Source organism: Lepus europaeus, chromosome 2 (genome assembly GCF_033115175.1).
Source record: "Lepus europaeus isolate LE1 chromosome 2, mLepTim1.pri, whole genome shotgun sequence".
NCBI lineage: Eukaryota > Metazoa > Chordata > Mammalia > Lagomorpha > Leporidae > Lepus > Lepus europaeus.
The window spans coordinates 139,228,820-139,255,534 of NC_084828.1; the positions used below are offsets into that span (position 1 = coordinate 139,228,820).

Here is a 26,715-nt window from a genome sequence, read left to right on the forward strand (position 1 = left end):
CCCAGGGCTGGAGAAGGGATGAGTCGTGCCCACCGCCGCCTCCGCGCGCGGCCAGCTGGCCCCGAAGGGCGTCGCCTCCCCTCGGAGCCAGCACTCGCCCTCCACCGACAGCCCCAGGTTGGTGGCGGCGCATGCGCGGCCTCGAGGCCAGCGCCCCCTCCCCAGCCGCCGGCGCCCGGGCCGAGCAGGTCCGCGCCCGTCCGGGGAAGACAGACTGGAGCGCGCCAGGGCGGCAGCCGAGCGCGGGGCCGTGCCAGGAGCCGCAGGGGCCGCGCAGGAGGCGGCCCGGCCGGGAGCGCGACGAGAGATCCGTGGGAGCGGCGCTTCTGAGCACGTTGGGCTCCGAGGCTGTGGGAACCGTCGGCTCAGCTGCGCCGGGAGGAGCTGTTCGCGACTCTGCTCACGTCATCCTGCCCTCGGCTTTAGCGACGACACCTGGGCGGGGCCCGCGGCGGGGACGGGCTTGGGGGCGGAGCCTGCGGCGGGGTGGGGCCAGCGGCGGGGGCGGGCTCGGGGGCGGGGCCTGAGGCGGGGGCGGGGCCTGCGGTGGAGGGCGGGCTCGAAGGACGCACGGCCGGCCTGCGCTAGGAGGCTTCCGGCCCCAGCCCTTCACCCCAGTTACCCGAGGTTGAGGTGACTTCCCCGCCGTCTCGGGTCGTAATGGCAGCCGTCTGCTCACTGGAGCTCTGAGGACCTGACGTTCAGTCAGTGCAGTCTGCCTCGCCCCCGCCTGGAGGTGGTGGTTTATGTACCGCCGGAAAGCCGCAGAGTTTCTAAAGGCTGTTTTTTTTAAACAAGTCGTTCGTGATCTGACATTGGCATCATCGGCAGCGCTGGCATCCCCTGCGGCCGCCTGTTAGGGTGCTAAGGCGCCTGGGAAGGCAGTGGAAAATGGCCCAGGTGCTTGGGCCCCTGCACCCACGTTGGACGGAGCTCCTGGCTTCGGACCCGTCCAGCTCCTGTCCAGCACCGGCCTTTGCAGCCAGAACCAGAGGATGGAAGATCGACCTCTCTGCCTCTCCCCTCTCTGTAACTCCCAACTTTCAAATAAATAATCTTTAAAAAAAAAAAAATGGATCTTTTATTTAGGCAAGAGCTGGTTGACGCTAACTGCTGCTTCCTTGAATAATTTATTTTTTAACCAAGATTATATTTAAAAATTTAAGATTGGAAAACACTGCTATTATGGTACACCTTTAAAAGGGGAGAAAACCTGAAATTGTAATTCTCCAATAACTCCTGATTTCCTTAACAATCAACTGTAGGGAAATCTGAATGTTATCTTTTAAAACATCTGAACTGGGGCAGGGGTTGTGGCATAGCAATAAAGCTGCCGCCTGCAGTGCTGGCATCCCATATGGATACTGGCTCGAATCCCAGTTGCTCCACTTCCCATACAGCTCTCTGTTATGGCCTGCGAAAGCAGAGGAAGATGACCCAAGTCCTTGGGCCCCTGCACCCGCATGGGAGATTTGGAAGAAGCTCCTGGCTCCTGGTTTTGGATCAGCCCAGCTCCAGCCATTGAAGTCATATGGGGAGTGAACCAGCAGATGGAAGACCTCTCTCTGACTCTGCCTCTCTGTTACTCTGCCTTTCAAATAAATAAATAAATCTTTTATTTTAAAAAATCTGAATTGTGACTTTACAAAAAAATTAGGGAATGCCGCCTGCAGTGCCAGCATCCCATATGGCAGATGGTTCGAGACCCAGCTGCTCCACTTCCAATCAGCTCTCTGCTATGGCCTGGGAAAGCAGTGGAAGATGGCCCAGATCCTTGGGTCCCTGCACCTGCATGGGAGCCCGGAGGAAGTTCCTTGCTCCTGGCTTAGGATCGGCCCAGCTTTCGCCATTGCATCCATTTGGAGAGTGTACTGGCAGATAGAAGACTTCTCTCTCTCTCTCTCTCTCTGCCTCTCTGTAACTGCCTTTCAAATAAAATATTTTTTTAAAAAAACTGCCTTTAGGATTTTAAGGCCACACATAGGCTTACTTCTGCATACCTCATATTTGAGGGACTAAATGTCTATACAGTTAATGTTGCTTTGTTCCAACACTGTACCTCTGAACACTTGAACTCCCAAATTTCCTAAATACAATTTTGTCATCATTCAAAGTCCTCTTTAGATCTTCCAGAAAAGAGATGCCATGATTGCCCACGTTCAGTTTTCATATTTACTTCAAAATAATTGATCATCTCTTGAATCATTAGTTTGTTTTTTTTGTTTTTTGTTTTTGTTTTTTTTTTTTTCTGTCTTTAGACAAATCTCCCCACTCTGTAATGCATAATACAAGGATACTTCAAAAAGTTTGTGAGAAAGAAAAAAAAAACTTTGTGGAAAGTGGAGTTTTAAGATAAGGTTATTTGGGTGCAAAAATGTTGAAATTGCATATAAGGGGCCTTCAAAAAGTTCATGGAAATGCATATTATGAAAAAAAACTATGCATAGATTTTAAGATACTTTTTGCACCAAGACTTATCTTGACTCCATTTTCTATATACGTTTTGAAGTAGCCTCCTCATACAGGCCCAAGTGTGTGTACTTGGTAGAACAACAAAATTGCTGTCAAATTGAGGCCAGGGAACAGAGGTACATGTTTGTGCTTATATACATTGTTTGTAGGTCAGCAAAATGGTCAGTAACAAACCAGCTCTCTGACACATCCAAAAGTTCAGAGTGATTGAGGCTGAAAATTCAGATGGCTCAGAAGTATAGCTACAAAATACACATCAGACTCAAAGACACAGGGAATATGACAAGGAGAGAAAGAGAAGTGTATAAGCTTCTCCATATTAAACCATTTCAAGCTTCTGGGCTTAGATGATTCCCACAGGAACTAGGTTAATTTTTACAACTGGGTGGCATTCTGACCCACGTTAGTAGATAATCCTAGGACACATTCCAAAGTATTTGGAGGCTAAATACACTTCAAAGTTATACCAGTGTTGCCAGTGCATCTTGTTTAGAAATCCTTTTGAATCATCTGAGATACAGAATAGTCTACTCCCTTGCCTCTCTTTGATATTCTCTATAACTGAAGTATTTTTTAAAGATTTATTTATTTATTTGAGAGGTAGAGTTACAGACAGAGGGAGAGACACAGAGAGAGGTCTTCCATCCACTGGTTCACTCCTTAAATGGCCACAACAGCCAGAGCTGAGCCAATCTGAAGCCAGAAGCCAGAATCCTCTGGGTCTCCCACACAGGTGCAAGGACCCAAGGACTTGGGCCACCTTCTGCTGCTTTCCCAGGCCACAGCAGAGAGCTGGATTTGAAGTGGAGCAGCCGGGGCTAGAATCGGTGCTCATATGGGATGCTGGTGCCACAGGCGGAGGATTAACATACTGTGCCACAGTGTCAGCACCAATAACTGGAGTATTTTAACATCATGTGTATGCTCTATCCATTTATTTTGAAAATGTGATTTGGAGACTAATAGTAGAGTCACAATGAACAATGGTATGTAAGATCAGAGGCAACACATTACTCAAAGCAACTCACGCCAAACAGGTACAAAAGGGCAGTTGCAACTCTAGTCAGAAAATGAAAAAAAAAAAAATCCAGAATTAGATCTGGCGCCTCAAGTAGGACTCTATTTACAACATCAGACCCTCTTCTTCTGTTAGGGGACCCAAGGGATCTGTTTGCGTGGGATGTTGTTAAATAGCCTCAAGCCGAGTTGCTCAGAGAAAAATTGTTTACTTGGAACGAGTGCAGGAGACAGTGGGAAATTATGCTTCCCTACCAGTGCTTTTCTTTTATAGCAAGGGTTAGAGCAGTGTCCAGGATGTAGACTAGGGGGACCAGGAGAGTCTGTCCTGCTCAAGCAACATAAATTTTCATACTCAAACTGGTTTCTTGGAGCTGTAACTTCCTTGTTTCTGGTGGCCTGGCCCCCTCTGAGCACAGTGTTGCCAAGATAAGCCATCCTGGAACATCCGCTCAAAAACAAGCTCAGGCCAGTGCCCCCATTGCTGTGTCCCTTCCCTTACTAAATCCTACATGCTTGGTTCCACCTCTCCCTCCTTGCTCTCAGGCCACATTCGCCTATTCTCTGTAATGCTTTCGATGCTCCTCCTGTCTCAGACCTTTGCATTTGCTCTCTTTGCTGAACACTCAGACCAAATAGAACATCCTTAGAGAGACCTTCCTTGATAACCAAAATCCATCTCCATCCTACTTCCTAAGTTAGTCTCCATCACATTACCTTGTTTTATTTCCTCTGCATTATCACTATCTAAAAATTCCCATTTGTTTATTGTTTCCCTCCCTCCACTGACACATAAAATCAGAAGAGGTTATCTTTTTCTCAGCTGAATCCCTAGTGTCTAATGTATGATTATATTTAGATTATAACATCCAACAAATTTCTGTTAATGAATTAATTGATTCACTCCATGTCAACAAAAACTAAATTTGTGATAACCAGGCAGTTGGTCTTTAATAAAATCCTTCCTAGTGTTGTGTCACAGCAGGCTAAGCCACTACTTGTGAGGCCAGCATCCCATATTAGAGTTTTGGTTCGAGTCCCAGCTACTCCACTTGTGACCCAGCTCCCTGCTAATATGCCTAGGAAGGCAGCGAATGATGACCCAAGTGCTTGGGCTCGTGCCACCCATACAGATCTGGATGGAGCTCCTGGCCAGCATCTCATGTGGGCACTGGTTCGTATCCTGGCTGCTCCACTTCTGATTCAGCTCCCTGCTGTTGGCCTAGGAAAAGCAGCAGAACATGACTCAAATACTTGGGCTTCTGCGACCTACGTGGAAGACCTGGATGAAGTTCCTGGCTCCTGGCTTCACCTGGCCCAGCATTGACTGTTGAGGCCAACAGGGGACTGAATCAGCAAATGGAAGATCTCTGTCTCTTCCTGTCTCTGTAACTGACTTTCAAATGAATTAATAATAAATAATAAATAAATAAATAAATAAATAATAATAAAAATAAAAAGAAAAGGAAAGAAAAAAAAAGAAAAAACTACTCTCACCTCCAAAGAGATGATCTAATAATTTTTTTGGTCTCATTCATTCAGGAATTGTACTCTTTTCTGAGAAAAAAAAGTTTATGTTGGGCTAATTTTCAAGGCTTTTATTTAAATGAAATAAATACTGACACATTTCTACATAACACGGCATATTTATTAAATGCATATTGTGAGAAAAACACCCTAAAGTGCCAAATTTTATGTAAATCAGCTTAGCAAATATAATGGTGAAAAAAATCAAAGGGGGCAGCATGACTTAAATGATCTCATAAAAGGGCAAGAAGGTATCTTCATCATCATATAAGAAAACAACTATCAGAATATAAAAGGGAAGGAAATCTCTCATAGAAGAATAAATCCCATCTATCGGTCATTTCATTTTTAAAAATTCTATTCTAAAAACCTGGGTAGTCTCACTCTTACCAACATGTATATCTTAATCAATGATAGAAGGGGGATTTAAACCATTCATTCTGAGATAAAGTGACAGCATTTTTGCTGCATAGCAGTATTGCTCACTGGCACTAACAGTGGAAGATGGAGGAAGTCGATTATTATTAGATTCAATTGTGAATAGTAGAATTGGTCTGCTGCTAAAATTCAGAAAAACATCGGTCTCAAGTTTTAGCTATTTCCAAGTTACACAAGCATCAACCAAACACTGCCATTTTATAGGAGGCCTTGAAAACAATGTGAAATTATTCAATGTTGAATATTAAATTTATGTTACTTTCTATCTACTAAAGATATTCAGTGGATATACACTAAATTATATAGGGTTTCAGTATAGACCTAAACTAGCAAGTATAATATGAAGCTAACAGGATAGTGTCAACCTGTCTTGAGATGTTTTAGCCAATGTTTGGATACAAGTATTTGAAAAGAATCCATTTAAAAATACATATATTCAAAATGAGTATTTAAAAGAAATATTCATGTATCAGATATCCAAAAACTGAAAGGCATTATACACTTCATGGAGGTAAAATAAATACTTAATGGTTGGCTGATTGACCAGTTATACATACCATTTAAGGAAACCTGGGAAATTCAGGTGCAAAATTTTATACACACACACACACACACACATACATATATCTTTCACTAATAATATCCTACCAATATATAGTATATGCTGCATGTCATAGATAAAGCTTTATTACCAAACTAGGATATGTAAAGTATCAATGTAGTTCAAATTAAGTTCCAAGTAAAAAGCTCCTGCCAGTATTACAACAGAGTGGACTTCGGGACTTAAGAATTAGTTGTCATCTATAAAAAAGCTTAATGTTAATGAATAGTACTTGTCCTTTTAAAAGTTTAGACAATGTAGAAATTACAGTAAAGTTAAAACTCACTTTACTTAGAGGAAGAAAATGAAAAGATTAAGCTGCATTATGACTAAACACATTTAACATCAAAATTAAATAGCACGCCAAAAAAAATCAAAACACATTTCACAACAGGAACTGCAGAAACGTTTGTATTGATCTTTTTTGAATCATGAAAAAGAATGAATTAGTCTTACTTAAATAAGACTTTCAGGAAACAGAATACTTTAATCATGAAATATCAGATTGATAATGAAATACTCTGTGATCAGTATTGATTGGTAAATTAATTGTTGTATCCAAAAAGGTTGACAAATTCTAACTAGCATGATCAGGATACTGAAATCATTAATGAATATATAATTATTTTGAACATACAAATAATCTGATTTTATATCCACTACATTTCAGAATTCTGTAAACTGTGAGGCATTCAATATGTTGAATGTGGCAGAAAAATCATATGAAATGTTCGATTATTTTATTCTGTTCAGTCCTCTTCCCATTAAGCACGCAAACACCGTCATAACCATCTTTGGTTTTACTTCTACGAGGTCATCAGGTAATGCATATATCCGGGCACCCATCTTTCGAGCAACTGAAATGGCATATCTTGAAAAGATAAAAAAAAAATCTTGGTATTTGTCATCAACTGTGTTTTCTCTTAATATTTATAAACAGAAGGATAAAATATTTAGATAAGACTAACTGTACTCAAAGGTTAATTTTGTGAGTCTTCAATCATATTCCTCATATAGGCTATACATAAAAATGTATATTTTAAATCACAATAATCTTTCCTGTAAGGATTTTAGAGAAGTAACAAAATATTACAATATAAATCATAAAGCCTTACTTAGCATTGTTCAGCTTGTCCTCATCAGATAAATTTTCTCTTTTGATCATTTCTTGACGAACTGCATTTGGTGCAATGGCATCTATTAAATCTAGTACAGGTAAACTTGTACTAATGGATTTATCCTAGAAAATAAAGAATAGATGAACATTCATAAACATCTTACCTTTACTTTTCATAAGTGTCAGATTCCTCTAGTCATGGTCATAAAATTGAAAGCAATCTACATATTTTCATTGTACCTAATATTCAGCTTTTCTACAACCAAAACATGTAACACACCATTTAAAATATGCTTTTCCTTCAATCGTTATACAAATTATAGTGCAGAGCTGTCATCATACCTGAATAAAGTTTGTGGACATGACAGTTCCTAACTATGCTAACTACTGTATCCATTTTGTAAAAAATAAACAACTTTTGAAAAGGAAAAGGAGAGTAATTTTAAATTGATAATTTTATACATTCTAGTAATATTTTTAGGCCATAAATTCCTTTCACTTAACATTTTTCAGGAATAAAAAGGCAACAGGGAAAGGGAACTAATATTTACATAGGCATTGTTACTTGACAGGCTTTAGCTTATTTAATCTACCTTTTTAACCCAAAAATCCTAATAATAAAGGGATTATAATCTTTTTTAAAGATGAAGAACATGAAGTTCAGAAAGCTCAAGTGATTGAACACATTCAGTTAAGTACCGAACCAAGCTTTAAACCATGACAATCTAATTTTAATACCCAAGATTCTTTGCATTTTGAAGCTACTCCATGGCCGACTACAAATGGACAGTTAAATTTTAATGGATAAAACACTACAGTTAAAAATTCTTGTGTGAATTCATTTTACCACTTACCAAAACTGGAATATCATCATATTCTCATATTCTCTCTCTCTCTCTCCCTCTCAGCTTGAATAATGGCAATTGTTACTTTCCTTCCTAGAATCTTCTCCTTACTTCTTTTCCTACCCTAATAGAACTCTATTTTTGTACCTCCCTCACGTGCACATGTGCTTCAGGGAAAGCTTATCCCATCCACAGCTCCAGGATTGAAACTGAACTAGTCTAAGCTAAACATTCTCAGTGGGGACAGAGTGACAACTTTATCCCTTTTATGTATAAAGCATATAGTGCCTAAGTAGATAAACAGTGAATACTGCACTAAAATTTCATGGAGATGGGGTGACTGGGAACCAAATGTCTAAAAACTACCCTTTAGAAAAACCACAATGAAACAAAGGTTGGGAACAGTAGTCCAAGTCTAATAGAATAGTCTTATTACCACGGTGATTTAATTTGGACTTAATTTAGGCTATGGAAAGCCAGCAAACCCTCTTCCTGGATATGAATGAGAGGATGAAACTCCGTCATAGCCAACTGCTACCCTATGATCAGGAGGAGAAGCAGCTTTTAGGGTGAAATTGACATGTTAGATGGCAAAGAAGAGATGGGAAAAACCCTGAGTCTTAAATGAAATTTAACCATTGGCTCAACCGACCCCAAAGTCTACTTACCCTACATCTAGATTTCTGTCATTATAATCAGTTCCTTTTCTTTTGGTCCAAACCACTTTAAATTGGGTTTCTGTTACCTGAAATTCAAATTACCTTTCCTAATCTAAAATAAGAATGTCACAGCATTCTTGGGAATATTCAGGTAATGTAGGTGAAAGTATTTAGTACAGTTCCTAGAGAAATGTGGGTTCTTAAATAAATGTCTGATCAAACAATTGGAAGGTAAATACAGATGCAGAGTGAGAATAAGGGCCCTGAAGTCAATCTGATGCTGGTTATCTGGATGTGGTTTATTAGGTTTTTCCCGCCTCTCTATTTTTTTTTTTTTTTTTGGACAGGCAGAGTTAGACAGTGAGAGAGAGAGAAAGGTCTTACTTTTCCATTGGTTCATTCTAAGATGATTCAAAAACAGACAGATTACTTGTTCAATATGTTCTATTTTGGTTACTTATTTACATATATGTGGTATTTTAAACATTTCTTCATTTAGATTTAGGAAACAAGGAATTTTTTCTACCTACTATAAATCGCCTTAGAAAAAGCTTTTATTGAGTGGATTGAAAATTTTAAGTTGCTAAAGATCATATAAGATTCCTTTTCATCTTTCGTCTCCTGGATTTGTAATTGTCAGTGCAAAATACTTTACTTTTATGAAGGGCAAGGAGTTGTAATGGAAATCATTAGTTTACTATATAAATATATTTACGTCTGTTTTCCTTTTAGTTTGCTGATGAATATACCTGGGTGTAAAATCCAGCTATTCTGCTTAAAAGCTGTATGATAGTACAACAGATATTTCACTACTCTAATGCTTGTCTTTTGCTCATAGAATTACTGATTTAAGCAATGTGTAAAATGCTTAGCACAGTGACAAGTGGGACTCAATAAAGAGTAATAATTATTCTTGGCCGGTGCCGTGGCTCACTAGGCTAATCCTCCACCTTGCTGCGCCGGCACACCGGGTTCTAGTCCTGGTCAGGGCACCGGATTCTGTCCCCGGTTGCCCCTCTTCCAGTTCAGCTCTCTGCTATGGCCCGGGAGTGCAGCGGAGGATGGTTCAAGTGCTTGGGCCCTGCACCCACATGGGAGACCAGAAGAAGCACCTGGCTCCTGGCTTCGGATCAGCGCAGCGCGCCAGCCGCAACACACTGGCCATAGAGGCCACTTGGGGGGTGAACCAACGGAAAAAGGAAGACCTTTCTCTCTGTCTCTCTCACTGTCCACCCTGCCTGTCAAAAAATTTTTTTTTAAAATAATAATAATTATTCTTATTTGCTGAAATACAACCTCTCCCTATCTTCTTGGTATGAGACAATTACTTTGCAACTAAAAAGGGTAAATTTGTGCATTTTCTGAAATTTCTAATTATAGCACTGTCTTAATTATGATTATGTTCATATTAGTACCACTTACAGCCATCACACATAATGCTTTCTCGGGTTGGAAAAAACCTTCCTCACTCAAACTGTTTTTTTAGCATTTACTGTTACATTTCCTTGCACTCTCTTTAAATATTTTATTATCAAGACCTACTAAGCACCAAACACTTTTGTAATATACCTGCCTCTTCATTTCTAAGTAGAACTGTGCTCCCATGCCTGTTCTCTGTAAGCTCTCTCCCCTACTGGGTTTGTGTATGCTCATGTTTCATCTCTTTTATTCAACTCATCACCAAATATGTATTCCCAATTTTACCATCTCTTTTCACCCAATTCCTGAAAATTATCTTAAACTCTGTGAGTTTAAAACTGATTTCATCACCTTTTCCATAAATCGGCTTCAACTCATGATATCCCCATTTCTTTCAGGTTATTCTAAGTTTTCCAAATTACCCAGGCCCAAACATCAAGAGTTCTGACTTTCCCCTCTCTCCTGTCTTTCCCTAAACCATGAAGCCAAGTCTTAGCTATTCTTGAATAGCTCACTGATATCCATTCATTCTTACCATTCCCAGTACCCACTTTCAACCTCATCCAAATCTTTATCACTTCAAATCCTGAGTCCTACCTTGGATTCTTCTTAAGTTTTATCCTTACAATTACAACACTCTCTCTCCCACCCATCTTGCTCATCATATTCAGATTAGCCTTTCAAAAACAATCACCTGTCTGACCTTACTTCTTCTACTCCATATCCAATATTTAGGCCAAAATCCTCTAAAAATCTTAACCTAGCCTCTGTATCTAGATCCCTTAGAAACTGTCCTCTCTAGCCAATTTCTCCCAACCACTCCAGACTTGCATCCATTCAAGATGTGCGCTTCTAGTGTAATATCCCCTTCTTGTCCCCACCAATCCAAATCCTCTTTTCATCTGATCTTCAAACAAAATCAACTTCTCTATCTACTTTTAACTGACCACACAGTTGGAACCTATTAATCAGACTTCTCACTCATGATAATATTAATTGTATGAGTTACTTGGATTTTATCATTTGCTTTGTAGTATATTTACATTTTCAATTATACAAGTTTTGCCTTGCAAATAAATGGTGAACATTCTGGGGCCAAATTAATTTTATATTTTTTATCTTTTGCATTACCTAGAAAAGTTACTAGTAAGAGCTCAATAAATATTCATTTTTATTTGTTTTTTAAATTTGTTCCTAAATATTTTCTCATTGTATCTGGTTTAATTATATTCATGCTTACTGGTTTTTATAAATTAATGTGCAAATGCATATAATTTCAGTATAATAATTTTAAAGAGTTAACTATCAATTACAGAATGTTATAATATACCCTCATTCCTATTTTGCATTTTTAATTTATGTTTTATGTCCAAAACATATAAACACAAACCATGGACTAAAAATACTCTTCTAAAATTTCAATAAGCAGTAACTAAAATCCCATGTTATTAGTTCTTTCCAAGATGGGAAAGGATAAAAAAAACACAGCACTTGAACTAGTACCCAGGCAACATCTCTACCAACATCTAACTGTTCAGCTTGATTTCTTTTTAAAGATTTATTTATTTATTTGAAAGACAGAGAGAGAGAGACAGAGAGTGGTCTTTCATCTGCTGGCTCACTCCCCAAATGGCGGCAAAAGCTGGAGCTGGGACAATCTGAAGCCAGGAGCCAGGAGCTTCTTCTAGGTCTCCCACTCAAGTACAGGGGCCCAAGCACTTGGGCCATCTTCCACTGCTTTCCCAGGAGATCAGCAAGGAGCAGGATCAGCTGTGAAGAAGCCTGGCCTTGAACTGACGCCCCTATGGGATGCTGGTGCTGCAAGCAGAGGCTTAAAAGCTACTACACCACAGTGCTAGCTCTACCTGTCCCATATTTAAAACCATTTTTCAGCCTAAGTTTTTAGTAAAGATGAGAAAATTGACTTTGTCAATTTCTCACTTTACTACCATTCTACAATGTTGTCAGATATATAGAGCAAAGGCTAAGAGAGGAATAAAGGTGGATAGATATCTTACAAAGGTTTAGAGATTCATCTGTTTGTACTTTTTTATTTCACTAAAAAAATACAAATTGATTGCAGGTTCTTCACATATAATAAAATCACAAACACAAGGCTCACTGAATGAATGTGTACAAGCAGACATGCTTACTCACAGCTGACAACCAGCGTGCATGCAAAAGCACAACACAATGGAAATGCATGAAAATCAGTGGCTATGTATGTACAGATCACATCTTGAGTGCTTTATGAATCATCCACAAATGCTCGGAAGTGAGTGTTAAGTGCATTATGAAGCCAGATGATAATATTTTTTTTTTTCCTACCAGTTTTCTCAATTCCCACTTGAATCGGTTTGGCTGGCTCTGTTATGCCTTGGAAATGATGTCAATACAATTCTGAGACTGCTGCTAGGGAGCACAAAACATTATAGGTCCTATATAAACAATAGCTTTTTATCTTTCTTTCTCATTTGACAGTTGGATTGTTTTGGCGCTATTCTTATTTTTAAGATTAGATTACCATAGTTTAATAATACTAACCTGCATCTATACTCAACAGGACAGCTAATTAAAAGTAAAAAAAAAAAAATTTCAAACAATTTTTTTACTTGATACATGCCAAATAAATAGTATGCCTAAACTAATAAACAGTGTTTCTGAGACAGAAAATTAATTTTGAACCAATAAAACTTATTTCCTAAATTTATAAAATAGCTTTTCTAAAAAAAAAAAAAATGATTGATTACCTTGAAACTGGAAATAGAAGTACTTTTGTTTGCATTTTTAAGAGTCTGATTGACCCATTTAATAATAACGTCATCATTTACTTTCTCACCCTCTCCAAGGTCTGATAACACATTCAGTGTGTACCTGCAACAGAAAAGGTGCATATCTGAGCCTGCAAGAAGTGCACATTTTTCACATTTTTCATATCAATATTTAGATAGTATTTAAGAAATAGTTCTGGGCTAATGAATATTTCTAAATTTAGCCTGGCATTTGCATGTGATCACATGCCCAGGTTCTCTAATCAGAAACAAAAACTACCATATAGTATTTTGGAAATTTAAAACAACTCTTTACAAAGCCATTCTTAAGAGATACTAATAAAAGTGATTGTATTTCTAGAGACCAACTCAGTTTTAAATAAAACATAATTTATAAAACACATATAACCCATGGCAAATCCTTTAACGTTTAGTATTCTGTACTTCATATTTCTTCTGTGTTCATTACTCTTCGGAAATAGCTAAAGGTTTAGTTGAAACGACTGTGGAAGGAAACTGACGGTGTTGCTGTAAACACATGGGCTTTACCTTCTCATCAGCTGCCATACCAACGCCAGCGTAAGTGTTGCATTTCCTTCATTTAGGTCTTGCCCAGCAATGCCCACCAGAGAGAATTTAGCCTTATTCTTTCCAAGCTCCACTGCGTAGTTACAGTTTTCAATCTATAAATAAGCAGGAGTTTTGTTGCAAAAACAGACCATTAAAAACATCTCTCCTGAATATACGAGCCTAATTTAGTCCTCTGAAAAATAACAGACTTAAAATTTTTATGACTGAATTTTATTTTATAAAACCCTGTGAACACAAGGAATGACTTGTCTATTTTATTGTTGAAGATATCAGAGCACTGAGGGGTTACCCTAAATAGAGGAACAACTGGCTGACAAGTTTTCAGACACCTTCTTAAGTCTTAACTATCCCAGATTACACAGTTTATCAGTAGCAGATGTGTGCCTATGACCTAGGTTTCCTGAAATCCATTGAGAGAGGTAATAAATATTTCTTTGTTTAGACTTAAAATTAAAGGACAGAGGGGCCAGTGCTGTTGAATAGTAGGTTAAAGCCCTGGCCTGCAGTGCTGCCATCCCATATGGATGCTGGTTCGAGTCCCAATTGCTCCACTTCTGATCCAGTTCTCTGCTATGGCCTGGAAAGCAGTAGAAGATGGCCCAAGTCCCTGGGACCCTGCACCCATGTGGGAGACCTGGAAGAAGCTCCTGGCTCCTGGCTTTGGATCAGCGCAGCTCCAGCCCTTGTGGCCATTTGAGGAGTGAACTAGTGGGTGGAAGTCCTCTCTCTTTCCCTCCCTCCCTCTCTCTCTTTCTCTAACTCTCTTTCAAATAAATCTTTTTTTAAAAAAAAAAAGGGATTGAGAAAAAAGTAATTGTTTCATTAAGAATCTTAATTTCATCTCTCATATTCTTTATCCAGATATCCAGAGATATATATCTCTCTCATTCTCTCTTCCCCTCTAACTCTTTCAAATAAATAAACCCTTAAAAAAAAAAAAGAGAAAGAAACAATTTTAGAAAAGATGAGGAAAGCACACAATACTAGAAATTGTGCAAACAAATTAATAGTTATTTTTACAGGAGAATATAAATTCCCAAAGTTCTGTTTGTTACAAATAAAGATGCAAAAATGCTGTAAGATCTACCTGGTTTACTTAATAAATTCTTGATATTAATTCATTTTTTTAAATGCAATGACATGATATTCCACAAAACTACATTTTTCCTAGGAGTCAAAGTATGCCTGTTTAATAGAAACATATGCTACATAAATGTCTAGAATTTTTTTAGTGGATATATTCCTATTTATGGAAAATCACACCAGCACATTAACTATGAAACCATGTAAACATGAGAGAGGAAAATCACCAGATTTTCCAGACTCATTTCAATAAAAATTTTTTTTAGAAAATCATAACTTTTGCATAAAATATGTTTTAATGAGAGACCATCTGCTTGATATCTTAACCCAAATTTCTAAGGGAGAAATTTCTAAGTGGAGAAAGGAGTCCAAGATTGCTAGTGTAGAGGAATAAGAAGATGACCAAAATGAAAGGAAAAATAGAAACAGGTGCTAATATAAAGGAAAAAATATGTTTTATTTTTTTTTCTTTGCCAACATTGGTTCTAAATTTGGCAGAACATGCCCAAGATCTAGAGAGGTACTAAACTAGAGGAAGAGGGGCCCGTGCTGTGGCGTGGTAAATTATGCCTCCACCTGTGGCACTAGCATCCCATCATGAGTGCCAGTTCGAGTCCTGGCTGCTCCACTTCCAATCCAGCTCCCTGCTAATGGCCTGGGAAAGCAGTAGAAGACGGCCCAAGTCCTTGGGTCCCTGCACCCACGTGGGAGACCTGGAAGAAGCTCCTGGCACCTGGCTTCAGATTGGCCCAGTTCTGAGGAGTGAACCAGTGGACAGAAGACCTTTCTGTCTCCTCCTCTCTATCTGTAATTCTGCCTCTAAAATAAATAAATCGTTTTAAAAACTTTTTAAAGAGATTTATTTATTTATTTCAGAGGCAGAGTCACAGAGAGGTCCTCCATCCACTGGTTCATTCCCTAAATGGCTGTGACAGCTGGAGCTGCAGCAATCCAAAGCCAGGAGCCAGGAGCTTCTTCCAGGTCTTCCATGCCGGTGGGGGGGCCCAAGAACTTTGGCCATTTTTTGTTGCTTTTCCAGGCTATAGCAGAGAGCTGGATTGGAAGAGAAACAGCTGAGACTAGAACCAGTGCTTGTATGGGATGCTCACAATGCAAGCAGCAGCTTTTACCCACTACACCACAGCACCGGCTCTCAAATAATTAAATCTTTAAAAAAAATTGTAAGAAGTAGAGGAAGAATGAGAAGTTAGTTTCCTAGAGGTAAGCCATACTTATAATAGTTCTTAAACCTTGAAAATAGATGGATCTGTTCCATAAGGATATAAATATGGAAGGTAAGAGCTTTGGGCCAAGAACTTGGAAATACCTAGAGTTGTCAGGCTAAACGATGAAGAACCTAAAAAGGCAAGAATGAACACAACACAAAAAAAAAAATGTGAGCGTGCACTCTCAGAGAGATTAGAAGACATGATTACCAAGCACTGCAAATGCTTTGGACAAAAGTGAAGCTTAGATCATTTGGACAGTGAGAAGAGTTACAGAATGGGGCATAGGAGTCTAAGGAAAAGAAATAGTGAAAAAATAACAAACTAAGACATTTAATGGTGCAGTTTTATGAATTTTATAAATGAAGCAAAGTGATGTCTGCTGGTGACTATCCAAAGTGTATAAAATAATTCTCTGTGATACTAACTTAGGAAAAAAAACACTTCATCATTTTTTAAACATCTTGAATTTATTTCAGGTATTATGCTTCATTCTGTAAACAACTACTATTTGTTGAAAGGAAGCATTCTGCATATGATTCATTTCTGACATTTTGTAACTACCTTTTTAAAGATTAATTTATTTATTTGAGAGGCAGAGTCATGGTGCGGGCTGGGGGAGGGTGAGACAGAGAGAGAGGTCTTCCATCCACTGGTTCACTCCCCAAATGGCCAAAATGGCCAGAGCCAGGCAGATCTGAGCCAGGAGCTGGGAGCCTCCTCTGGGTCCACCACGTGGGTGTGTGGGCTCAAGCACGTAGGCCATCTTCCACTGCTTTCCCAGGCCATAGCAGAGAGCTGGATTGGAAGAGCAGCATCTGGGACCCAAACTGGTGCCCGTACGGATTGCTGGCCCAGCAGGTGAAGGCTTAACCTACTACACCACAGAGCTGGTTCCTATAATTAACGTTTTAAAATCCCAGTTATACTAAATGGAGTGATTTCTCTTTTCCTGTTGCCTTTTGCATCTGAAATTTTGAAGAAAAAAATTTAGGTGAAATTAGGTAAATAAGAGTTCTGAATTCCATTTTTATGAAAAGCATAAGTATAAGCAAACCAAATGAAATTAAAAATGTAGGAAATCATGGGGCCGGCGCTGTGGTGCAGCAGGTTAATGCCCTGGCCTGAAGCGCCGGCATCCCATATGGGCGCCGGTTTGAGGGCCAGCTGCTCCACTTCTGATCCAGCTCTCTGCTATGGCCTGGGAAAGCAGTAGAAGATGGCCCGAGTCCTTAGGCCCCTGCACCCACATTGGAGACCTCGAAGAAGCTCCTGGCTCCTGGATTTGGTTCGGCACAGCTCCAGCCGTTGCGGCCAACTGGGGAGTGAACCATCAGATGGAAGACCTTTCTCTCTCTCTCTGTCTCTCCTCTCTCTGTGTAACTCTGATTTTCAAATAAATAAATCTTAAAAAAAAAAAGTAGGAAATCCAACCACTAGAAATGTTAAAAATGTATGTAAATTTCTTATAATTACACTTTTTAAAACTATTTATTTATTTATTTATTTGAAGTGCAGGGTGACAAAGAGAGGAAGAGAGGGAGGGAGGGAGGGGGAGAGAGAGAGAGAGAGAGAATATCTTCCTTCTACTGTTTCATTTTCCCAGTGGCTGGGGCTGGACAGGCTGAAGCTGCGAGTCCAGAGCTCCATTCAGGTCTCCCACATGGGTGTCAGGGGCCCAAGTATTTGGGCCATCTTATGCTGCTTTCCCAGGTGCATTAGTAGGGAACTGGATTGGAAACGGAGCAGCCAGGCCTCAAACTGGCATTCCAATAAGGGATGCTGGCATCACAGGCAGCAGCATAGCTCCCTGCACCACAACACTGGCCCCCTTTTAACTTTTAATATGATGTATTTGCTTTTAAAGTCTTATGTTTTTTAAATTACAAAATCTATAAATACATGTTCCTTTTAGAAATGTAGAGGAAGACTTGAAGTCCATTTTGAATGCATATTTACAAGTGTATTTAAAACAAATTAGATTCATATCACATATATATGCAATGTTGTATCCTCATTTCCATATCACAGTTACTAAAACACTTTCTTTTTTTATTAAAGATTTATTTATTTAATTGAAAGAGTTACACAGAGAGAGAGGAGAGGCAGAGAGAGAGAGAGAGAAAGAGAGAGAGAGGTCTTCCATCCACTGGTTCACTCCCCAGCTGGCTGCAACGGCCAGAGCTGTGCCAATCTGAAGCCAAGAGCCAGGAGCTTCTTCCGGGTCTCCCATTTGGGTGCAGTTGCCCAAGCACTTGGGCCATCTTATACGGCTTTCCCAGGCCATAGCAGAGAGCTGAATCGGAAGAGGAGCAGCCAGGACTAGAACCGGTGCCCATATGGGATGCCAGCAGTGCAGGCAGCAGCCTTACTCACTAGCACAGCGCCGGTCCCCTAAAACACTATTTCTATTGGCACAATTTAACTTCATCTTATGGATGTACCATAATTTATTAACACTTCATTGAAAAAATGAAGTTTTCTTCTTTGCTCTATAAACATTACTGTGATAAGCATTTTGGCACATAACTTCTTGTCTTTCTGATTTTTCTTTCTTTCTTTCTTTCTTTCTTTTTTTTTTTTTTTTTTTTTTTTGACAGGCAGAGTGGATAGTGAGAGAGACAGAGAGAAAGGTCTTCCTTTTTGCCATTGGTTCACCCTCCAATGGCCGCTGCGGCCGGCGCATCACGCTGATCCAAAGCCAGGAGCCAGGTGCTTCTCCTGGTCTCCCATGCGGGTGCAGGGCCCAAGGACTTGGGCCATCCTCCACTGCCTTCCCGGGCCATAGCAGAGAGCTGGCCTGGAAGAGGGGCAACCGGGACAGAATCCGGCGCCCCATCCGGGACTAGAACCCGGTGTGCCGGCGCCACAAAGCGGAGGATTAGCCTGTTAAGCCACGGCGCCGGCCATCTTTCTGATTTTTCAAGATGGATAATAAGAAGTGAACATCAAAAGATTTGAAAATAATTGATATTCACCACTAAATGGATTCTAGGAAGTTTATAAAAATACTTATTCTAACATTGGATACAATGCCCAAGTTTCTTTTACTTATAACGCAAATCACTCTGGAACAGAAGATAAAATAGAAATGCCAAGCCAAAAGCAAAGAGGTACTTCAGCAGAACAAGCATGAACACAAAGGACAGCATCAGTGTTGGAGAAAGAATAGTATTAAGACAAGCATCTCGGGGCCAGAGTGGTGGCTCACTTGGCCAATCCTCCGCCTGCAGCGCCGGCATCCCATATGGGCACCGGGTTCTAGTCTCGGCTGCTCCTCTTCCAGTCCAGCTCTCTGCTGTGGCCCAGGAGGGCAGTGGAGGATGGCCCAAGTGCTTGGACCCTGCACCCACGTGGGAGACCAGGAGGAGGCACCTGGCTCCTTGCTTCAGATCGATGCAGCGCCGGCCGTGGCTGCCATTTGGGGGTGAACCAATGGAAGGAAGATCTTTTTTCTCTTACTGTCTATAACTCTACCTGTCAAAATTTAAAAAAAAAAAAAGGACAAGCATCTCTCTCCACACAGCTGCCCGATATTCTCCCACCAATGCTCATCAAGTCACTGCCCTCTTCAAAACCAGTTAATGTGTCCCATTGCTTATGGTGTGAAGCCCAGGCTCTTCAATCAAGGTTTTCACCACTTTCCTCCTATCCAAATACAGTGTTCCCACTCACTGCTTAACTATAGAATCCTCTGATACAGTCAAACGACTTTCCTAAGTTTCCAGAAACATACTTTATACTTTCCTACCACTCTCTCTTTGCTTTATCTTCAGCCCCTTTTCCAGTTTCCTTGAGACATAATTCTATCCATTTCTCAAGGTCTAATTCCAATACAGCCTCCTTTAACAAAGCTGTTTCATGGTAAATGCAGCCTGAGGTCTTTTCTTGCTTCAAACTCACAATATTCCTTTTCCTTACAATGAACTACATTGTAGATACTTGCAAATACATCTGCTTGACTTCCTTAGGACTTTCTAAAGACCAACTTAATGACTAGTACTTTTTTTATACCCTACACAGCAGTGTTCTGTAGTAATCAATTAATATCTGCTTAATAAATAAATAAAATAATAGCCAGGAAGATCTGAAAAGTTAGAGGGATTATAAAGTCACAGGGCATATCAAAGAACATTAAGTACAACAACTTGCTAAAGAATAAGGCCATTATATAAAATGTCTCACTGGGGAGACTGTCTTCATCTTTCCAAATTTTATTAAAGCAAACTTGTAAAACAATGATTAAGCTTAACACGTTTGAGGTTGAATGGGGACAGACAACACTTTAACCAAGTATTATGAAATGCTCAGGACAATAATGACATATCCATAGTCACCTTCTTCATGTTCCCTCCAAGCGCAGGGTAAGGAGGTTTGTTGACGTGGCTCCAGTTGACTGGCACTCGGATCATTTCATACAGCTGGAAGATCACTAACGCATCCGCAAGGTCACTGAACAGAGGGAGGAGGAGTAAATGTTGGTGCTAGCTAACGTTATGAGGTGTACCAGAGAGGCACTTAGTTCTTTAAAAACACAGCAGGCTCACTTAATGCTTAAAAATGACAGAGCATATCATTTGATCCAGCACTTCCACCCAAATTTCCTGCATAAATGTTTACAAAGATATAAAAGGTTTCAAAAAGTTCATGGGAAATGGAATTAAGAGAAAATGCACATTTTCCTGAACTTTTTGCAGCCCCCTCATATAAGGACATACATCCGTGGTATTATAAATCTGGGAACAGCTTCAATGTCCGGCAGGGAGGGGCTGCTGAGTAAAATACCCACACGACGGACTCCTGGGCTACCATTAGACATAGGTAGATCTGTATATATTGATGTGAAAAGTTTTACAAGATACCTTGTTCTAAAAAGTAGCAGGATATTTCACATACTTTGATCTAATTTATTTTGTAAAAACTTAGCATCTAATGCGTTTATATACCTAAATGTGCTCCTTTGCACATAGCAATGACCTCAGTACAGGAAAAAGGCATATGAGAGGGATTAGGGAGAATTATCATGTTGTATTTTGTTATATATACTTATATATTTCCTGAACCTTGTACAGTGAGAATAAATGTGTATTATTTAATGTATCATCTTAAAGATTTATTTATTTATTTGAAAGTCGGATTTACAGAGAGAGCAAGCGAGAAAGATCTTCCATCTACTGGTTCTCTTCCCAGATGGCCATAACAGCTAGGGCTAATCCAGGCCTAAGCCACAAAGAGCTTCATCAAGGTCTCCCATATGGGTGGAAGGGGCCCAAATACTTGGGCCATCTTTCTCTGCTTTTCCTAAGCCATTAGCTAAATTGGAAGTGGAGCATCCAGGACATAAACCTGCACCCATTATGGCTTTACCCACAACACCACAACACTGGCACCCCTCCTGTATCATTTTTTTAAACTTTAAAAATAATTAAAGAAAAGTCACAGCTACTCAGTAGGCAGCTGTTCATGTTCAGTAATAAAGGTTAAGAGGAAGGAATTTATGAGCAAGTAGGAGTTTTCAAAGTAAGAAGAGCAGTCTACTTTGGATTCAGAAAATTACATTTTCCTAAGAAGCTTAAAGTATGTCTGTAAAGTCTTTTTTTCAGCTCTGTATGATAAGGATGTAAATATAGCAATTGTTTTTTTAAATTGTTAGTTTTATAAAATATTATGCAGCTTTTCTCATCCAATAGCTTACCCACTGAGTTATGTTTGCTAAAGTTCACATTAAAGTTACTTTGCATTGACACTGTGGCAGTGTAGGGGGCAGGGCTCTGTGCTGAGTAATGGAGGGGGAAGTTTAACACCTAGACAATTAAGACCTGACTAGGTTATCTGCATGTATGTGGAGAATTTTGTATTTTTTAAAAAATCACTCAAGTATTCACATAGGTTCTAGAATCTCACCTATTTTATGAATATTCTTTATCACTTGTAAAGGATTAATATCCATGATCAATAAAGAGCTCAAGAAACTCAACAACAACAAAACAAACAATCCAGTTAAGAAACGGGCAAAGGACTTGAATGGGCATTTTTCAAAGGATGAAATTCAAATGGCCAACAGACTCATGAAAAAATACTCAGGATCAGGCTGGCACTGTGGCTGACTTGGCTGATCCTCCGCCTGGGGCGCTGGCATCCCATATGGGTGCCAGGTTCTAGTCCCGGTTGCTCCTCTTTCAGTCTAGCTCTCTACTGTGGCCCAGGAGGGCAGTGGAGGATGGTCCAAGTGTTTGGGCCCTGCACTTGCATGGGAGACCAGGAAGAAGCACCTGGCTCCTGGCTTCGGATCGGCACAGCGCCGGCCATAGCAGCCATTTGGAGGGTGAGCCAACGGAAGGAAGACTGTTCTCTCTGTCTCTCTCACACTAACTCTGTCAAATAAATTTAAAAAAAAAATACTCAGGATCATAAGCCATCAGGGAAATGTAAATAAAACTCCAGTTAGGATAGTATCATCCAAAAATAAAAAATAATAAATATTGATGAGGTTGTGAAAAAAAGACACCTTACTATACAGTTGGTGGGAATGTAAACTAGTATAGCAATATGGAAGACAGCATGGAGAATCCTCAGAAATCTGAAAGTAGATGACTCAGCCATCCGACTCCTGGGAATTTACCCAAAGGAAATGAAATCAGCATGTGAAAAAGTTCTTTGTACCCTTATGTTTATAGCAGCTCAATTCACAATAGCTAAGAAATGGAATCAACTGCTGACTAGATAAAGAAAATGTGGTATATAAACATATGGAATACTACTCAGCCATAAAAAAGAACAAAACCCTGTCTTTTGCAGCAAAATGAATGCAACTGGAAACCATTATGTTTAGTGAAATAAGCCAGTCTCAAAAAGATAAATATCATGTGTTTTCTCTGACACATGGAAGTTAATATAGAATAGAAAAGGAATTTTATGAACAAAACAGACATCTTGTGACATGATCCTTGTTTTTAGCCCTCTCTGCCTCTCCTTTCTCTCTGTATAACTCTGACTTTCAAATAAATAAATCAATCCTTTAAAAAAGTATGTCTTTGCAAAAATTAATGAAAAGAAGGGAAGGAAGAAGAGGAACTGGGGGAGGGAGGGAAGTATGGTTATTTTCTTAGAACTGTACCTATTAAATATATGAAGTCTGTTCTCTTTATAGTAAAAATTAAAAATAATGATTTAAAAAGAAAATTCATTCTTACTCCTATGTAGTATGATATTATTATTCATGTTCTGTAAATAGGAAAACTGAGGCCTAGGAGAACACAACCAGAACAACTGGTCATAGAAAAACCCTAGAACTAATAGTGCTTAAATATATTTAGGGGCAGGTAGTTGGCCTAGTGGTTAAGCTACTTATTAGGATGCCTGCATTAGGTGTCAGTGTGCCTATTCAATTCCTGACTCCAGCTTCCTATTAATGCAGGCCCTAGAAGACAGCAGTTATGGCTCAAGTAATTGGATTTCTACCAACTACATGGGAAACCTAGGTTGCATTTCTGAGTCCCGGCTTCAGTCCCAGATCAGTTCTACTCATCATTGTCATTGCAGGCATTTGGGGAGCAAACCAGAGGATGGGAGCATTCTCTCTCTCTCTCTCTGCCTCTCTCTGCCTCTCAAGTAAATAAATAAGAATTTTAAAGATATCCAACAACTTGCTTAGAGAATTTTCATTTATAACCAATATAAATTATTCTAATTGCTTTAGTATAGGCCAGATATAAATGGGTACTTCAAAAAATTCATGGATAAATAGAATTAAAAGATAAGCTTATTTTAATGCAAACAAATTTTATATGCAGTTCTTTCATAATATGCCCCTCCCATGAACTTTTTGATGATCTCTTATTCTGCAGGTAGTGAGCTAGAAATGCTTAACGGGCAGCTTTAGGAATATGATCCAGACTCAAATTCAAGAACACATGGATCTGGTGCCAACTAGACCTCCACTTGTTGCTTTACTACTGTTGATTGTCTGTAAGGCTATATTACTTCTGAGAAGCTTCTGAAAGTAACACTCTCTTTCCAAAGAAAACAAATTACATATGCCTAGAAGCTCTGTACTAGCATTTCAAGATCTATAAAACTATACCCAGATATCTAACTAAAAAGTTGGTCAGGGCCGGCACCGTGGCTCACTAGGCTAATCCTCCGCCTGCGGCACTGATACCCCGGGTTCTAGTCCTGGTTAGGGCGCTGGATTCTGTCCCGGTTGCCCCTCTTCCAGGCAAGCTCTCTGCTGTGGCCCGGGAAGGCAGTGCAGGATGGCCCAAGTACTTGGGCCCTGCACCCGCATGGGAGACCAGGAGGAAGCACCAGGCTCCTGGCTTTGGATCGGCGCAGCGCGCCAGCTGTAGCAGCCATTTGGAGGGTGAACCAACGGAAAAAGGAAGACCTTTCTCTCTCTCTCTCTCTCTCACTGCCTAACTCTGCCTGTCAAAAAAATTTTTTAAAAACTTGGTCAGTTCTTCTTTTCTACTGCCAACCATGCAGAATTCTTGTTCTTGACATTAATGAGTTATCATAAGTCTAACAAATATTGATTCTCTTTTAAAATACACTCTTATTATAATAGAAATACATGCACACATGCACCGTGATATCACATATCAGGATAAAAAAATTAAAGAACTCATACCATATTTAAGTTACAAAAATTAAAAGTTTCCTTACTTTTTTTCACTCCTACTACCCAGGTTACATACAGTTTGGTATGTACCATTCCAGATATTCTTTAAAAATTCACACACAAACAGGTACCTTCTAAATTTTTAAATAAAAACTGGACTATACCAGACCTATTATTCTTTTTTCTCAACTATATCTTATAGACATTCTTTCAAATCAGTTCATAAAGATTTCATTCTTGCTTACCTCCAGTATCTGAGTTTCAACTGCCTGGCTACTATTATGGGAGCTCCAGTCTAACTGATGTATATATCTTTTCATCTAGCTGCAATGTGCTTATCCTTTAAGAGTTTTTCAAATATTAGTCTAGCATCTCGAAGATGGTTTCCAAAATAAGGCAATACGGATTTCAGATTTTTAACAACATTTTAAATATATAGCAAGAGCAGAAATTACTGCATCACAAATCATCAGTTAGTCAGTGATCTTGGTCTGTTATGACATTAACCTTCAGTTTATGGTTAAATAATAATTTAACCTTCTTTAAGGAGTCTCCTTAGTATGCTCATTTTCAACAGATTTAGTTAGCTAGAACTTTTCCTAGCTAAAGTTGAGCTCTGCCAATTTAAAAACTGGTTCATTCCCCAAATGCCAGCAACAGCTAGGGCTGGGCCAGGCCAAAGCCGTGAGTCCAAGACTCAACCTGCATCTTCCATATGGATGTCAAGCCCCAAATACTTGAGCCATCAACTGCTGCCGCCTAGGGTGTACATGAGCAGGAATTTGGAACCAGAAGCAGAGCCTACCCTAGACTCAGGCACTCTGATATGCCATGTAGGTGCTCCAAGCAATGTCAGCTGTGGCGCCAAGTGTCCATACTCTGCTCTAGATTTTCAAGATAAACTGGGAGCTTCTACGATAAATCGAGAAGAGTTTCCTCTCATGGACACCTAGGAAGATACATTGTTAGCACCACCAGACAGCACAATAAATTTTTTAGTTCTACCCATGTTTAAAATGAATTATCATGTATAAAAAAGAAAAAATAAGATAAATTACAACAATTATCCAAGGAAAACAAGTTGTTTTTACAAACTGGAAAAAGTATGGGAAAATATTGTGATGTAATTGAGATTCTGGTAACATTAAATGAAAAATATGAATTATATTAAAAATACTGAATTAATGGAAAAATAATTTATTAAATATTACTATTATTCTGATCTGTTAAAATTGAAATAATTTATTATTTTCATCACCAATAACTACAAAAGATTAAGGACCATCTTTACTAAATTGTTTCCTCATATCATCAAAAAAAAAATAGGGGTAGGTGTCTGACCTAGCAATTAAGCAGCCAGTCTGGAGTCCTACATCCCATGTCTGAATGACCAAGTTCGAATCCCAGCTCCACTCCCAATTCCACCTTCCTGTAACGAGCACCCTGGGAGGCAGTAGGTAACGGCTGGTAGTTGGGTCCCTGACAGCCATGTGAGAGATGTGGATTACATTCACGGCTCTTAGCTTCGGCCTGGTCTGGTACTGGCCATTGCAGATAACGACCAGCAATAGGAGCTTTCTCTGTCTGTGTGTCTGTCTCTCAAATGATTTTTTAAAAAATTAACTGTTATTATATTCTTATCTTTTTAAAGAGTATATTTTCTTTTAAAATCTATTGTATTGCTAATTTCAAACATTCTGAAACTTTATATGTTGGCTAAAATTCTTGCGATTTGAGAAAATGTTCTCATATCAACACACCTACAGTTTGAAACTTGAACAGCTGGACTCCACCAGGAAAGCTGAAACAGAGTAGAATACTTACCTGTACAAATGATTAATGTAAGGGTTGACCCCCAAGGAATTCATCCAGTTCCGAAATGTCCTTTCTTCCTTGCTTTCTCCTATAGTAAGATACAAATTCACTCTGATGATTCAGAACAAAAGGAATCAGGAACTACTTTAAACCATTCTGGCAGGTACAAATGGGACATACACACTTAGCCATTGTACTTTAGATAATACAATTTCTTTAGAGAGGAAAAAAAAAAAAACTCTTCCTTGCCAAAGTCCCTTCCCCTCACTATCTAGGAAGCCTCCATTTACTGTAAATCTCTCCATTTAGATTCCCTTATCTGATACCTCTGAACTACCGGTGCTACTGAGCCGCGCATCTCACTGTGCAGAAACATAATAGATGAACTTTCATTGGCTGGAGTTATGATTAGATGTAAAAGGGACTATTGCTTTATTAAACAATAGTAAAATAAAGATCTGTCAGTAGTCAGGGTAATAGTAGTACCCTAAATAGATAATGACAAACTACACAT

The 26,715-nt window shown here is 39.4% G+C and overlaps 1 protein-coding gene across 3 annotated transcripts in view; it reads right to left on the reverse strand.

The window, feature by feature from the left end:
* Positions 1-6,453: 6,453 nt before the first annotated feature.
* Positions 6,454-26,715, reverse strand: part of PLS1 (plastin 1) — a 152,840-nt gene continuing 132,578 nt past the window's right edge. For all 3 annotated transcript variants that reach the window (XM_062213707.1, XM_062213698.1, XM_062213714.1), the window contains exons 11-16: positions 26,211-26,289; positions 20,104-20,218; positions 13,416-13,549; positions 12,846-12,969; positions 7,171-7,295; positions 6,454-6,926 (exon numbers count right to left, since the gene is read on the reverse strand). In XM_062213707.1, the coding sequence (XP_062069691.1) occupies positions 6,791-6,926; positions 7,171-7,295; positions 12,846-12,969; positions 13,416-13,549; positions 20,104-20,218; positions 26,211-26,289 (713 nt within the window). In that variant the 3' untranslated portion in view covers positions 6,454-6,790. The remainder of the gene's footprint in view (positions 6,927-7,170; positions 7,296-12,845; positions 12,970-13,415; positions 13,550-20,103; positions 20,219-26,210; positions 26,290-26,715) is intronic.